Source organism: Mustela nivalis (assembly GCF_964662115.1).
Source record: "Mustela nivalis genome assembly, chromosome: 1".
Taxonomy (NCBI): Eukaryota; Metazoa; Chordata; class Mammalia; order Carnivora; family Mustelidae; genus Mustela; species Mustela nivalis.
In genome coordinates this window covers 126,714,184-126,730,627 of record NC_139020.1, presented here as the reverse complement: position 1 = coordinate 126,730,627, position 16,444 = coordinate 126,714,184, and the positions used below count along the sequence as shown (strand labels likewise).

Below are 16,444 nucleotides of genomic sequence, written 5' to 3'. Positions count from 1 at the left end.
TCCAACCCCACAGACCATCCTGCAACAGGGCCAGCTCTTCCCACAAGGCAGAGTCCTGGTCCTGTGTCCTAAACAGGCCCAAACATGTTGAATGTTTTAGCTCAAACATTCAGAAATGACCTTTATATCTTTAAAACTTTTTTAAGGGTACCTAGAAAAGTAGTGAGCAAATGAGAAGTCTTTCTGATCAAAGCAGATCAGATCAATAGAAACTTGCCCAATCTCTTGCCCTTGCCTGGAGGCCTTTTCAGGTTCAGATGCCAGCAAGGCCAGCAGCTAAGAAGAGAGCTACAGAAATCCTGTTATCCCACAGGGACTGAAGCGGTGGGCCCTGAGGTCTCAGCCTATAGGGATGCCAACTTTAGCAGATACCCCACACCCTGACATGTACAGGCAGGCCCCTTTGATGCTGGCCAAATCCTCAGGCAGCCTTGGACAGAGCTGGCACTTTGCTGCCCCCTGGTGGTCATTTCCATGACAGCGCCATCCTCTGAACTGCCAGATCTGGGGTCCCCTCTACCCAGGACAGATGGTCATCACCTTTAAGATGTTGACTGCAGCCCTGCCCACCCATGGCCTGGAGTTTCAGCCATCCCACAGGCTATGGTGATGGTAATCCTAGCAGGGAAATGCCCAGTCTTCATTTACTGGCTTCTCCCTAAGAGGGCTGCTCTCTTCCTTGTTAAAGCATTACTCAGCACTATGTGAGCCTGGACAGGCCACTTTACTTCCCCGACCTCAGAAGCCTTCCCTCTTGGCAAGCTGAAGCCCTCTGTTTACTTACCTATTCATTCACAACATCCAAATATACTCATTCCTCCCTGGAGCTCCATAAGTCTCAGAGATTGGACAGATAGGATCACACATTGAGGAAAGCCTTTCATGATCACCCTAAAGCATTCTCTTCTCAACTCCTCTCCATTTGCTCCCTCACTTCACCCTATTTTATTTTCTTTAAACAATTATTGCTGTCTGAATTTACCTTATATTCATTTTGTTTATTATATATCATGTGACCCTCTCTGTGCTCCTCCATACACAAACTAGGAGGGATATTTATGACACAGCGCAGCCTTGTCTTTTTTTCACTCCCTCTCTCCCAGAACCTGGCCTGAAGTTGACATTCAATGTGTGTAGATAGTTGTTGAACAAACAAATTAACAAATGGGGTAAGTGGCTGAATATATAGCCATCACAAATTCACCTGGCACTCAGCAATGCTGGCCCCATGCTTGTCTCCCTCCCCTGTCTCTAACTTGGACTCTCTCTACAGCTGTCTTGCTGACAGTGTGCTGCCTGAGGAGGAAAAAAAAGACGGCTAATCCAGAGAACAACCTGAGCTACTGGAACAATGCCATCACCATGGACTACTTCAATAAGCATGCTGTGGAGTTACCAAGGGAGATCCAGTCCCTTGAAACTTCTGAGGTAATAAGCCCCAAACCATGAGGTGCCCCTGGAAGGCCCAGCCCCACTACAGGGAATAGCACAGGCTGCAGAGTAACCCACAGAGCATCTCCTTGCTTCTTAGTGTCTTGTTCCTCAAAGGATGGTCCATAGACCAGTAGCAGCAGCACCCAGGAAACTACAGGTCCCACAGCAGCCCTGCTGAATCAATCTGTATTTTAGCAAGACTTCCCAGGTGCTTTCTATGCATGTTAAAGTTCGGGAAGCTCTGTTCCTGAGATCCCTGGGTTGCTGGGAACAATTCAATAAGTATTCCTTGAGAACCCATTTTCTGGCAGACAGTCTCTGGGGATTATGAAGATGAGAGCTTGGGGCCCAGATTCCAAGATGTGGTTGAGGTATGAGCCCCAAGCATCATTCAAAAGCGGACAAACTAGAGGAGATACAAGAAGAGTTGTAGAGAGCTGTAGAAATCTAGGAGAAGAAAGCTTTTGCAATGGGGGTTAGGAAGGATAAATGGATTTTGACAGGTATTCCAACAAAGGAAGTAACCTGAATAAAGGTGGGAATGTGGGCTGCACACAGCATATCATGGGAGAACAGAATACGTTGGGTCAGGAAATATTACCCAAAATACCCATCTGGCCAGTGAGAGAACTAGGCTTTGACCCGGTGTTCCTTCCCCTCTCACATAGAAGGTGGGGGCAGAGGCCAGGGCACAGCAGGAAAGGTAGATTGATTAGGCGTGGACTTGAATAGGCTTGAATGGAGTTTATACTTCAGTCTTGGGCAGTGAAGGGTCATTGAAAGTTTTGAGCTTTGTGTGACCTAGTTTTAGAAAGATTGTGCTGATGGCCTGGTGAAGGTACTCTATATGTGCTTGGTGAATGGCTAGGAAGGAGAGGTAGGGGGGTTTAATGGATGAATGAATGGATGGGAGGACAGGCGGGAAGACAGACAAAATAAGAAGGCCAGCTAGAATGCAATCGAGATGGCCTGAGAGATAAATGGCAGACATTTGAGTAAAAGCAGTGAGAACTGCGAAGAGTCCTGGAGACAGTCCCTTCTTCCCCTGCGGATCCATCCCCCACAGCATCCAGGGTGGGCTTTTATAAACATAAATGTGATCACATCACTCCCAGACTCAGAATCCTTTAGTAGCTTCCTGATGCTCTTAAGTTAAAGTTCACAGTCTTCTGAAGGGCCCATGAGGTGGACCTGGCCCTGGCCCAACCATCCAGCCTCACGTCATGCCACTCTCCATCTCACCTGCTGAGCTCCAGCCACCCTGGATTTCTTTTCATTTTTTTATAACACCAAGTTACACCCCATTCTGGGGCTGTGCATGACTGTTCCTTCTACTGGGATGTGTTCTGTCCCTCCTCAGCACCCCTTCCTTTGTTCATCTCAGTAGCTCCTACCCATTGTTCAGGCCCAGTCTAACTGTCACTTCCTCAGAGAGACGTTCCCTGACCTGCCATGCTGGGCTCTGCTCTCCTAACATATGGTCTCAGCTCCTTATGCTTTTTCCATCATGGCACTTACCAGAGTTGTAAGGATGTAGCTGCTGACCTGATATTAGTTTCATATTTCACTCCCTAACTAGAATACCCAGTTGCTTCCACACTGTAAAACCCTGGAGTCGGTTCTAAGCATCCCTCTTACTCAATCTACCAGCAGCATCAGCACCGTCAGTCATTTCCTCCTCAGAAAGTTTGTCTTCACCCCATCCTGTTCTGGCTCTCCTCCACCTATCAGCAGCTCCTTCTCAGTCTCCATCACTGGCTCCCAGTCCTTTGTCCAGTCTCTAATCACTGCAGTGCCCGGGTTCAGCCTTCCCACTGCTTCTCTTCTCTCTACTTAGTTTCATGACTTTAAATATTATCTCTGCACCATTGACTTGCAATTTCTACCTCTGATCTTGACATTTCCCCTTCACTCAGACTCATGTACCCAGCTACTGCTGTGCATGTCTCGTGGGCATCTCAAATTCAACATTCCCCAGATTGAACTGCTGACTTCCCCTCCCCACCCAAACACCCAGAAGTTCCCTGGTGTTTCTCATTACATAAATTGCATTGCCAGCCCCCTTCTCCTCTCACACACTCCACAACCAGTCTATCAGCAGATCCTCTTGGTTCTTCCGATATAGGAGTGCTTCTCACCACCCACATTGCTGCCTCCCTCAAATCATGGATTGCTGCAATAACTTCTGAAAACAAGGTCTCTGCTACCATCTTGCCTTCTATCCTCCACACAGTAGCCAGATGATCTTCTCAAGGAAGGACTCCATGTCTGCCATGTCTCCCAACCCTCAAATGGCTCCTCTTCACACTTTGAACAAAATCCAGATTCTTCTTACCAGACCCTTCACAGGCTGACCTTGCCCACCTCCCTGGCCTCCTCCTGCCAGACCTCCCACTGACCACACACTTGAGCCACACCAGCCTTTGGCTCTTCTTCAACACAGTCTTTCCAAAAACACAAGATTTCTCTTGCACCTGTGTAAAATGCTCTTTTCCTGGTTCCATCCCTCACTTCCTTCAGGTCTCTGTTCCAGTGCTGCATCTTCAGAGAAACTTGTCCTGACTTCTCTATACAGAGTAGAAGCCCACCTCCACCCCCATGGTTTTCTATCTTCTTTTCTGCTTTATTTTTCTTCAGAGCACTTCTCACCACCTGACACTGCATCATTCTCTGTTGACGGGCCCCTTATCTGTCTCTTCGTAGAGTATAGGCTGCCTGATGGCAGAAGTTTGTTCTCAATGCTCTATCCCTAGCACCTAGAACAGTGAGTGCCCAGAACATGGTAGGTACTTGGTAAATGTTTATCACATGAATGAACCGTTAAGTTTTATTCACGATTGACTCATCACCCAGCCCAAAGCCTAAGACACGTGGAAGCTCAATAAAAATGTTGAACCAAAGGACAGAACAATAGGCTTCATGAAAGCATTGGTCTTTAGTGTGGTCAGGGTACATCTTGCATAGCAAAATTAGTAACTACACTTATTGTGGTGAGCATTTCAAAATGTACATAATTGTCGAACCACTTTGTTATAGCCCTGAAACCAATATAATATTGTATGTGAACTATACTTCAATAAAAAATAAAAATGCTTTTAGAAACGTTCCTGAAATGACAGATGTTGACGAGGATGCAGAGAAAGGAGAACCCTTCTACACTGTTGGTGGGAATGCAAGTTGGTGCAGCCACTCTGGAAAACAGTATGGAGGTTCCTCAAAAAGTTGAAAATAGAACTACTCTACAACCCAGCAATCTCACTACTAGGCATTTACCCTAAAGATACAAATGTAGTGATCCAAAGGGGCACGTGTACCCCTTACACTGTTTATAGCAGCAATGTCCCCAGTAGCCCAACCATGAAAAGAGCCTAAATGTCCATTGACAGATGAATGGATAAAAAATGTGTATATATATATGTGTGTGTATGTGTGTGTGTATATACATATATACACACACACATACGCACACACACATGTATATATACACACACACATATACACTTTTTTATCCACTCATGTGTGTATATATATGTGTGTGTATACATATATACACATATATACATATACATATATATGTATACACACACATATACACTTTTTTATCCACTCGTGTGTATATATGTGTGTGTGTGTGTAAGTGTACATACACACACACACACACACACATATACATATAATGGAATATTATGCTGCCAACAAAAAAACCCGAAATCTTGCCATTTGCAACGACCTGGATGGAACTAGAGGCTATTATGCTAAGCAAAATAAGTCAATCAGAGAAAGACAATTATCATGTGATCTCACTGATAGGATGAATTTGAGAAACAAGACAGAGGATCATAGGGGAAGGGAGGGAAAAATCAAACAAGACAAAACCAGAGAGGGAGATAAACCATAAAAGACTCAATCTCAGGAAACAAACTGAGGGTTGTTGGAGGGGATGAGTGTGGGAGGGATGGGGTGGCTAGGTGATGGACATTGGGGAGGGTGTGTGCTATGAATTTTGTAAGTAACTGATGAATCACAGACCAGTACCCCTGAAATAAATAATACATTATATGTTAATTTTTTTTAAGTGTTCCTGAGAACTATTCTAGTGAGTAAAAAATATGGGTAAGTTGGCAAAGGGGCTGGCCACATTTTGAGTGTGGGCTCTGAATCTCTGAACTCTAAGTTTCTCATATTCTCTTTGCAAACTGGTAAATGAAAACCAAAGCCAAAGGACAGTGTCTGTGAGCTTACTATAGAAAAGACCATGCTTATGCAGCATCCTAGTTAGTCATTCCAGCCCAGAGCACTGGGGTTGCCATCGGACAAATACCAGAGGTTCTAGTAGAGGCTGCCCCACCCTTCCACCCAACCCACCCCTGCCATAGTCACCATCCCAGGTCAGGAGATTGCAAGAAAACCAGCAGCAGGAAGGTCCATTTGGCTTCAGAATGGGTTTTATCACTGTTTCCCTCCCAGCAGGTTGGCTGCCCTCATTCTGCTTTATTTAGAGTAATGTTACAATTTGTTCCAACTCCCTGGGTACATGCAGGCCCTGCAGACCACCCATAGCACGGTCATGCGGTCATAGGGCATCTGCCCCGCACGCCATAGCCTGAGGCTGCACTCACAGCCTGCTGTGTAGCTGCCAGCTTTGGTGGCTGCCAAGTGCTTTGCCTAAGCAAGTTTCTCTGGTGCCCTGCTCCCTGTCTGGGTTGATGAAAGCAGCAAAACACAAATCCAGGCTGTACAGGCAAAATTGTAATGCTCAAAATGTGCCTGGAAATTTTTCCATACTTTTTCTCCCCCTCTTCCAACCGTTCCTCCTCTTTTTTTTTTTTTTTTTTGGTCTGTTATTTTCTAAGTAAATTTCTCTTTCACACTGTGGGAAGTATCCACACGGTTCACCCTTGGTGAACACTTGCTTTGTAAGAACTATAAAATGACACACCAGATCTTGGCCGCAAAATTTCCCTCCACAGCTCAACCCAAAGCCAAGTGGAAAAAGGGGATGCCCTGTTTTCCTTACTCAGACGGCTGACCCCATGTCTCCCTCTCAGATGGACACTCAGTCAATTCCAGACATTGAAGAAAATGTTTATCTTCTGAAAAGGCATTTCACCAACAAATGGTCTTTCTTCCTTTCTCTCCTTATTTTCCATAAGGCAATATGTACTCCCCAAAATTATACATGTTTTGCTTAAAATAAACTTCAGAGAATTAATCATATCTTCTTCAAGTGAAGACATTTAAGCAAGTCTGGCCAAAACCAATTCTGCCTTGGCATATTACTGAGGCTTTGCCCTGAAGTAGCCTACAGGTTCTGAGACAGCAGTTTTTTAGAATTGGAACAAGCTAATTTTTCCCCTGAATTAATCCCTGGGCCTGACCTTGAGTACAGATGTCTGGTGGACCACAAATGCTTGCAATCCTTGTTCATTGAAGCCAAAGCTGTTCAGAAGACCTAATCAGTGAATTGCTTATCTCTGGGCTTTTCCATTTCTGAGACTGTGTAGACAGACTGAATTTTTCACTAACCACCTGCTGTCACGTAGAGACTCATATGTCTTCAACTCAGGACATCTAGTGCTACAAGAAATGGGGCAATAATTCTGACCAGGCTCTGGGAGAACTCAGGAGGGGGAGGAATGAGCCCTTAAAGGCTCAGACAGGTGGGTGCTAGGAGAGGAGAGAGGTGAGAAGTTTAGGGTGTGAAAGTGCAGGGAGAAAAAGCCGCCAGATCTCCCAAAAAGCTGTGAGAAAGAGGCAGGAATGAGAGTCCGGGGCCCACACAGACCCAGTTTTGCCCATGAGGGCAGTAAGCCATGTGCAATGTGTCATGCACGGCAAGTCCTCTCAGACTTCTACATGGAGAGCAATGCCATCTCTTGCAACCTGAGCTGGGAGTCATTCAGGGAGCAGGAAATCTTTTCCAGACACTACTATAAAAATCTGAAGGAAGAACAGAGAGGGCTCTGCACTTCAGCATTGGCAGTGAGGACGATGAAATGTTTACCAAGCAATCTCATGTGGAAATGGATGTCCTTGTGTGTGTGTTTCTTTATGAATGGCCACCACCTGAACTCTCCGAGTACATACTATCTCCTCCCTCCCTCCTCCCAGGACCAGCTCTCGGAACCCCGATCCCCAGCCAATGGTGACTACAGAGACACTGGGATGGTCCTCGTCAACCCCTTCTGCCAAGAAACATTGTTTGTGGGAAATGATCAAGTATCGGAGATCTAACCGCAGCAGCTCTCGCTTTGCTGTTCCCTACCTTTCGTCTCTAAATTATAAATATACAAATATATATTATAAATATAATCTTTGTGTAACCCTGACTTAATAAGAAACATTTTCAGCTTTTTTTTCCTAAGAATTGTCAACATCTTTTTTATAAGTGTGGTTTAAAAAAAAAAAAAAAAACTTTACAGATTGATCTGTGGCTTTATAAAATAAAGGTATTTCTAAGCAAAGCAGTTGCATTGATTGCTTCTCTTAATAACTGTCCTTGAGCATTTGGGGGTCCCAGCAGCCCCAGACTGTTGAGGGAAGAGATAGACCTGTAGAAGTGAAATGTTAAAATGGTCACAAGCACGGCCCTTTGAGTGCTTCTTAAAGCTCCAGTTCTTCTTGATTCAGTGGAACCCCATTTCCTCCCCCTCCTTATGCACACCAGTGAAGGCAACTGGGCCACCTAGGGAGAAGCAGCAGACTCGCACACAGAGCAGGAAAAGGGAACATCTCATCACCCCCGGTGAATGAGTATCCTGCACTTGCACTGTGACACCATTGGCTGTCAAGGCTAATTCCGTCTGAGTTCAGGACAGCAGGCAGGAGCACGCAGCCCTCAGGAGTCTGTGGAGGACATCCAGCATCCCAAGGCCACATCCCCTAACGTCACACGACAGGGAGCTTCCACTATGCTAAACAATAGGACTGCCTTGCTCTGGTGGACAAAAATGCCCCCACCCCACCCCAAGCACATTCCTGCTTCCTCTCCAACACCCACATCTGCTTTCAAACTTGTGCCTTTCTCTGGAGATGGTTTAGATGTGGATCCTAAGCCTGGAGCTTGGGAATGCTTGCCCTTCCTCAAGGATCAAATGTTTATTGGGATTCAGCTTTGTTTTCTCAAAAGGCATCTCACTGTGCCCCTGAGGAACATGCTTATGTAAGAGGCATTGAAGTGTGGAGCTGTAATTTTCTAAACTCTCCTGCAATCTTACAAAAACAAGATTGCCAAAGTGGATTGCTTGGGAGAAGATATCATTTTTTTCCCTCCTTAGCACTGCAGACCTGCTTGTAGGTCCGCAGATGGGCTTCCCACCCAGTGCTCATTTCCTAGTCTCCCCTGCATGGCTGTCTTCACTGGTGGTGGGCCAGCACCTCCCCTGCCCATACTCAGGAGTGGTCAGACCCACAGAGATGTACAGGGGCTTCCACAGATGGCTGCTTCTGTGGGTCAGACCCACAGAGATGTACAGGGGCTTCCACAGATGGCTGCTTCTGTGGGTCAGACCCACAGAGATGTACAGGGGCTTCCACAGATGGCTGCTTCTTACTTTTTTTCCTAGTAGATGGTGGTGAGAGAAGAGAACTGCTTTGACTCTTTCTCTAAAAGAAAATTAGTTTGATAGTATATTTTGAATATAGATGTTCTTATAGTAAGATTGGGAATTGACTTGAATGTTGATTCATATGTTCATGTTGTTACTGTGGTCTTTTTATCATAACTTTCCTTTCTTCATACGTTTCCTTTAAAAAAAAAAAAAAGATGGCCTTCAAAAATGTGTGTTCTCAATGTTGTATGGATCTACTTAACATGAGTTTGGTGGTTGTCTCTCTTTAAAGATTCTTCAACCCACAAGGAAGCAGGTTAAATGTTGCTCTGAGATTCATTTGCCAGCGTGCTCTGTCTGATCTTTTAACCTTATATTTCTGTCAGCTATTGCATTTACTATGGTAATGTGTGTGTGTATATAAAGAAATCTGTTTGTAAAGTAAAACTATATATAATATATGTAATCAAAGATACATATGTTATATATATATATATATATATATATATATATATGTGGATGTATGACTTATTTTTCCTTATCCACAGAATTCAACTACCATGTATATATAAATAAACTTATTTTATTAGCCAGAGGATTAAGTTGCTAATACATTTTGCATTCTTTTCATTTTAAAATAATTTTTAAGTCTTCCTTAAGGACTGACACTGTTTAATATTCATCTGTATTTTTTAATCTATTTTAACAATAAGTTGGGTTTTATGAGTGTAATGAGCTAATAGGATTAGCAATTTGTCATTTAACTATACAAATCCTTTAGAACATGTTTGTGATTTCCTCAAAAGAGAATCATCTCTCTCTAGGTCTTTGGAAACATTGGTGTCAAGTAAGGTACATCCCTCTCTCACCTCTTCCTTCCCCGGGACTGGGGGTTTTGCTGTACATATCTTTGAGTAAGAGAAAGCTGGGGTTAACCTGGGCACTGGAAGTTATCATTCTGTAGAAAAGAACAGTTCATAAACATGACACCTGTGCAAACAACTTAATTAGTATCCTGAACCCTTCATTTAGCCTTGGATGACATACCCTGGAATTCCTCCCATCCAAGTACTAACCAGGCCCGACCCTGCTTAGCTTCCGAGATCAGACGAGATCGGGCGCGTTCAGGGTGGTATGGCCGTAGACTACCCTGGAATTCCTACAGTTCCTCGAGACCCAGTGTTGATGTTATTACAACAGTCTGGTGGGTGCTGTAGGCCCTACAGGGTGTACCAGAGGGGGACATCTAAAGAAATAAGGGACACTACCAGCTTTTACTTGATCAAGTTGGTTCCTTAAACTGTTAATCATACAACCAACATTGATATTTATAAAGTATCTTCTGTGTCATCTCAAATAGATAAAGTAGAAGGAGAAAAAGGAGTTGTGGTGTCTTTATCAGCAAAGAAGAGCACATAGAATATTCCCGTATGTAATAGTAGTTTTAAACTCTGCTCATGTGATTTTGGATGCTACCCTAGTTCTGTAGGTGTTTGGAGATCGAGGGGGTTCCTAGATTAGTCACTAGGAGTGACTCTTCTGCCTAGGAGTCAGAAGAGGCCTTCCCATCCCAGCTCTGCTGCTTTCTGAACAGGAGACCTTGGACAAGTCATTGGAGCTTTCAGGGTCCTCATCACACAAGGAATTAATAAACCATATTTTGACATGTGATGGTATTTCTGAAGTTGTGCAGTACTCAAATAGTAGCACAACCCACTAAGGTTGAATTGAGAATTCAGTGAAATAAAGTATGGAAGCCACATACAACAGTAGGATAGATTCAGTACATACTAGAATTGGCTCCCTTTCCCTTCTTCCACTTGAGGTATGTTCCCATGTTGCAGAATTTGGGAGAAATATCCAGCTCTGGGTTTTGGCTACTTGGTTTCTCTGGGATAAAACTTAAGTGCAGTGGGGTTTAGGTCCATTTTGTGATCTCAGAAGATCTTTTCTAGACCCAGAAAAGCATTCAAGATGTGAATTCAACATGCCTTAGTAGATGCTTACAGTAGGAATAAAACCCAGGATGTGTCATCAAACCCTAACTCAAAGCACCCTCAAAGAGCTTACTGGAAAATCTTCTCTTTGTTCTTATTTATTAGTTTTCTGGCAAATGGAGAAACAGAAGTGTACAGAACAGCTACAGCATAATAGGCGCCCAAAACGTGTGGGACCCGAATTTGCCCAGGATCCCTCATCTAGTGCATTAGAGAAAGCTCAGGCCAGTGCATGGAAGTAAGGTCCAGAGAAGGGGAGCAAGATGGCCAAGGTCAAGCAGCTGATAATAGCAGTGTTCGAGGTATATCACATGGGGACCTGAGGGAGGATAAGAGAGGCAAGAGGCTTCATTTGCTTCTCTTGAGTTCATGGGACTGCCTCCCACATGGGTGATTCACATCCATTTCCACCATCTATTATCTGTGTAGACATGCATGCTCATTCACACTTTCACATACACAGCACACACAAAGATGTAGAAAGCTCTGAGATCGGCCCTTGAGCACCTGGATTCAGTTCTGGGTCAGCCACTCCCTACACTTGTGATTTGAGATCTCTGAGCCTCGGTTCATTCATCTGTGAAATGGGCTGCTTTGCCCTCTCTTAAGTAGTGAAGTACACAGATCAGATGAGCCCCCTCCACAGCCTGCACTGATCCAGCCTCCCCCACTACCAGTGGAAAAATCTGGGAGGTCAGACACATGACCTTGCAGAGAATGCATGAGTGCCTTTCTACACGCAGCCCTGGCCAGGGACTGTTTCTCTTTCAGCTGGGTGAATGGTGGAAGCTCATGGAAAACAGCAGACAAAGCAGCCCTGGGGGTAGAGGAGCTTCCAGAGAGGCCCACGACCAGGCCACAGGGACACTGGGGCTGAAAACCAAAAGCCACTAGGCTCTACAAACCCACTAGGCAGAGCAGAGGCAGAAGGGGAGATGAGCACAAGGCGGGTGGTGGTGGACATGCCCACAGGGGTCAGCTCCAGCATGCCCCTCCAGAGGCATAGGGCATCCTTCGGGGGAACATGGTCATCATCCTCCCTGGATAGCCCCCCAGCCTCCAGGACCAATGCCATGGGTGGTCTCATCCGAGCACCCAGAGTCTATGTAGGGATGGCGCCCAGTGGGTACACAAGTGGCCTGGGCACTCGAGTGACACGCCGGGCCCTGGGCATCAGCAGTGTTTTTCTGCAGGGCCTGCGAAGCTCAGGTCTGGCCACAGCACCAGCTCCAGGTCTGGAGAGGAACCTCAGTACCGTTGAAGACCTGGGGGGTTGCCTGGTGGAATACATGGCCAAGGTTCATGCCTTGGAAAGCGTCAGCCAGGAGCTGGAGGCACAACTGCGGATGCACCTGGAGAGCAAGGCCACACGCTCAGAGAGCTGGGGAGCCCTCAGAGCCTCTTGGGCCAGCAGCTGCCATCAGGTGAGTGCCTGGCCATGCCCAAGCGCTTTGCATAGGCCCAGGAGAGGATGCTGACAGCTGTACTAGGAGTCATTATCAGAGAGCAAGAATGCTGAGGCAGGGGCAGGAGAGTGAATGGTCTGAGACCAGAGAAACTGACCATAACTCTGATCCTTTCTTGCTAAAAAATACTAATGACAATGAAAACAATAACAGCAGCTACTTTTACTGAGGTAGACTAGGGGTCAGGCCCACAATAATCCCTGTACGTGCGCTGTCGCCTATGTTCATAGCAACACTATGCACAGGCTCATTCACTGATTGCATTTTTTTAGTGGCGAAAATCGGCACAAAGGGATTATGTAATTTGCCCAAGATCCTGCAGCCTGTAGGGAAGCTGAGCATTGAGCCTGAATTGTTCCAGTTCCAAAGCTTGCATTTGCCCCATTACCCTGGGCTGGCTCCGTAACATTTGTGCTAAGAAAAGTTTTTTATATCCATCGTCAAATGGAACACCATCAAATGGTTGTGACATCAAAAACAAGGATAAATGGAGGTGTGTTCCTATATCCATCTGCTGCAGTACTATCCAATAGAAATATGAGCCGCATTGGTAGTTGACAAGTTTCTATTACCCACAGTGAAAAAGGTAAAAAGAAACAGGTGAAGTTCATATTAGTGTATTTTATTTAATTCAGTATATTTTAAATCTGATTTCAACAGATGATCAATATTTAAAATATTAATAAGACTGTTTACACTGAAATAGATCTTTCTGCAGTGATTGAAATGTCCTATTTCCACACCATCCTGTCTGGTAACCAATAGCCACATAAAACTATTGAGCATGTGAAACATGGCTAATAAGACTGAGGAATTGAATGTTTATTTTATTTTATTTTATTTTATTTTATTTTATTTTATTTTATTTTATTTTATTTCATTAGCCACATAGGGCCAGTGCCGTCTTACTGGCCAGGGCAGGACACAGAGGTTGCATCTTTCTCCCTTGCTTGGTCAGGATGTGCCCTCCAGGGTGATTTCTGCAGAGTGCTGAGCTCATCTGTCATGTCTGGCCTGCAGCTTCCCCCACCGAGACTCCAGCAGCAGCACATCTCATCAGGTCCCTGCTGGTGGCTGACTTCTCCTCTCCCTTCCCTCCCCCACCTCCATGTGTCAAATGCTGGCCTTGGGATCCCTCTGAGCTACACCAGCCTCCAACTCCACCAGCAACTGCCAGCTTGGACCCCTTGGACCCCCTAGGGCCCAGCATGCATTCCCCAAGGAGAGGTCACAAACTTCCATTTGTGTATGGCCAGCTGATGCAGGGCAGGCACGCTCAGGGGCTCCCCATTCCCCCTCCTGCCTCCCATTTCATCCTGGAATGCTTCTCTTCATCGTAAGTCAGTGCCCGGCCTTCAGCTCAGGACATGTGATGTACAACACTGTCCTCTTGGCTTTCCTCTGGAGCTGTTGCTCTGCTTCCATCCATCTGGGCTGGGAGGGAGAGCCGCTTTTAGAGCAGCTTGGGACTTAAAGTTTTCAAATCTAAGACAGCCATCCCTCCTGGATTTTCCCCAGCAGTGCTGGTTCCAAATATTTATGTCCCATAAACCAGCAGACAATCCCTAGATATTCTAACATTTCGGCACCTGCAGGACAATTTCTTGCATTCAAATACCACATAGACTTTTTATGAGAAGCCAGGCATCCCAATTTCTAAGTCAAAAAGTATCGGCACAAAATTTAGTTCATATTCAACAGATACTGACACGGTCAGGCTTCAGCTAGCTAGCTCTAGGGGACTAGGCAACTTGCCCAACTTCTCTAACCCTCAGTGTCCTTATCTCTAAAATGAGTATAATGCCACAGCTACTCTAGCAAATCCATAGATATCTGAGTTGCATGGTTCCTGCCTGCAGATAGACTAAAGATTCAAAAACTGCACCATGACAACAGCACAGCCCCCTGCTGCCAGAGCCAAGGCTGGACACAGAGACATTCAGGCCTTCCACTGATGCTCACAATCCCAGACAAGGGTCATTTTCCTCTTCACTGACCATAAGTGAGATCCTTCATACGAACCCAGAGTTCTCTTTTTCTTCTTTTGTTTAAAAACATGGACCTGAAGATACAGTTAGACTGACCCATAAAACGGAGTTATTTCTATATCACACAGCCTCACCTTCCAGCCTTATTAAGCTCTGTTCCACCAAAAAGAACCAAAGAAAATTCTACATGTTTGAGAAATGCACATTAATTTTCCTTTGCTATAGTTGACAAAACTGACCTACACTGTCCACCCCTCCTGACTTTAACATAAAGCTTTAAGGTGGCTTTGCTGATGCCTGTTCTCCTTCCTGGTATTCGCCACCCAGTCAGCAGTGTGATCTTTTGGACACATGGGATCTGATGACATGATGTCCCTGCCCAACACCTTTGTGGGATCCTCATTGCTGGCAGGACACAACCCATGACTCCGGGCTCAGTCTACAGGCCACTTCTAAGTAGTGAAGCCACCTCTAAGTTCTAGGCCCACCATCTACCTGGGAGCCCCTGCACCCGTCCTCAGCCTGCTCCTCTGCAACGCTTCCCCGGTTCCTTCTGTGATCTCATGACAGCCCGGACACACATCCATGGTGGTAGTTACCATGCTGTCTTCTGGTCACGTGTCTATCCAGGCCTTCCCACTCTAGGCCCACTTAGGAAGGACCAGGTCTCCCGAACAGAAGAGTCCATAGAGCATAAACTGGAAATTCATCTGGGAGTTGGGTGAACTTACATTTGACTGTTGGATTTGCCACTTACTAGCTGGGTGACTTTAGGTCAGTTCTGTCAACCTTTCTTCTCATTTGCCATGTGGAGATCATGTTATCTACTGAGCAGAACTGTTAAGAGGGTTAACTGAATATAGTGTACCCAGTAAAATGAGTGGTTTACAGCTCAGAAAGACTTTCTTCACTCGTGGCATTGCAGATATCTTAAGCCATGTACATGATTGATACTCAAAATGAACAGGATCCTGCTTCAAATCCTGGTTCTGCCACTTACTTAGACCAGCCAGTCCTCTGCTCTATGACTCCCTTTCCCCATCTATATAAGGGATGGATGAGCACCTCCCAGAGTCGTCGTGAGCATGAAATGAACTAAGATGCGAAAAGGAACACTAGAGAAAGGCGCCTGCGTGGCTCAGTCGGTTAAGCATCTGCCTTGATTTCAGCTCAAGTCATGATCTAGGGTCATGAGATCAAGCTCCGAGTTGGACTCCATGCAGGGTGTAGAACCTATTTAAGATTCTCCCTCTCCTTCTCCCTTTACTCCCACCCCTGCTGTCATGTGCTCTCTCTCTCTCTCTCTCTGGTGGGAGGGCAGATTAGGAACTGTGAAGTACTGTGCACATGCAGCAGGGTATCCTGAGTCAGAGTTTCAGTTCTCTAGGCACCAGGTCTCTGGCCAAGGGACTTGCCTCTGAAGGCCACAGCCCCCCTTCAGGGCCTTGGTTGGACCCTTTCTTCCTCTCTCCACTCCTAACCCAATCGCCACAGGATGACAGCTCCCTCCTAAGTCCCATCTTCCCCCAAACGGCAGCCCCAACTTCTGGCTACTCAGAAACAAAGACTTTCCCACTAGGGAATGGGGTCCCCTCTGGCTTCCAGGGTGCTTTGTCATGGAGCCCTGGGCCCCCAACCAGCCAGTTCCCATAGAACTGCAGGTAGGGCCCACCTCCACCAGGGCCTCTAACCTAGACCTAGAGAAAAGAGCACCAGCAATTCATTTATTTCAGAAAGTTCTGCCTTTCCCTTTCACGGGTGTCAGAGGCAGCTGTGCTATACTAAGAGATTCTGGGATCCAGAAATCCAAAGCTCTAAGCTGCCCAATACCACGACCCCAGGCACCCCAAGCCCCTCCTCACCTCTATCCACCTACACCCACCTCCAGCAAGGGCTTGGTCACAGACACAGGGAGGGTCAGGTTTGCTTCTTGGAGCGGGGCATGGATGTGGGCCGGCAACACCACAGTGTACGTGTCAGGCAACTATAGGGGAAGGAGAAACCTTTGT

The 16,444-nt window shown here is 45.9% G+C and overlaps 2 protein-coding genes across 3 annotated transcripts in view; both read left to right on the top strand.

The window, feature by feature from the left end:
* TMEM108 (transmembrane protein 108) overlaps positions 1 to 7,898 on the top strand; it is a 360,574-nt gene extending 352,676 nt beyond the window's left edge. For both annotated transcript variants that reach the window (XM_082719156.1, XM_082719155.1), the window contains exons 5-6: positions 1,274 to 1,428; positions 7,546 to 7,898. In XM_082719156.1, coding sequence (XP_082575282.1) covers positions 1,274 to 1,428; positions 7,546 to 7,668 — 278 coding nt within the window. In that variant the 3' untranslated portion in view covers positions 7,669 to 7,898. The remainder of the gene's footprint in view (positions 1 to 1,273; positions 1,429 to 7,545) is intronic.
* A 4,018-nt stretch (positions 7,899 to 11,916) lies between these two features.
* The window catches only part of BFSP2 (beaded filament structural protein 2), a gene marked incomplete at its 5' end in the record, with an annotated part of 63,982 nt that continues 59,454 nt past the window's right edge, over positions 11,917 to 16,444 (top strand). Inside the window, one exon of the mRNA XM_082719188.1 lies at positions 11,917 to 12,405. Within this exon, the coding sequence (XP_082575314.1) occupies positions 11,917 to 12,405 (489 nt within the window). The remainder of the gene's footprint in view (positions 12,406 to 16,444) is intronic.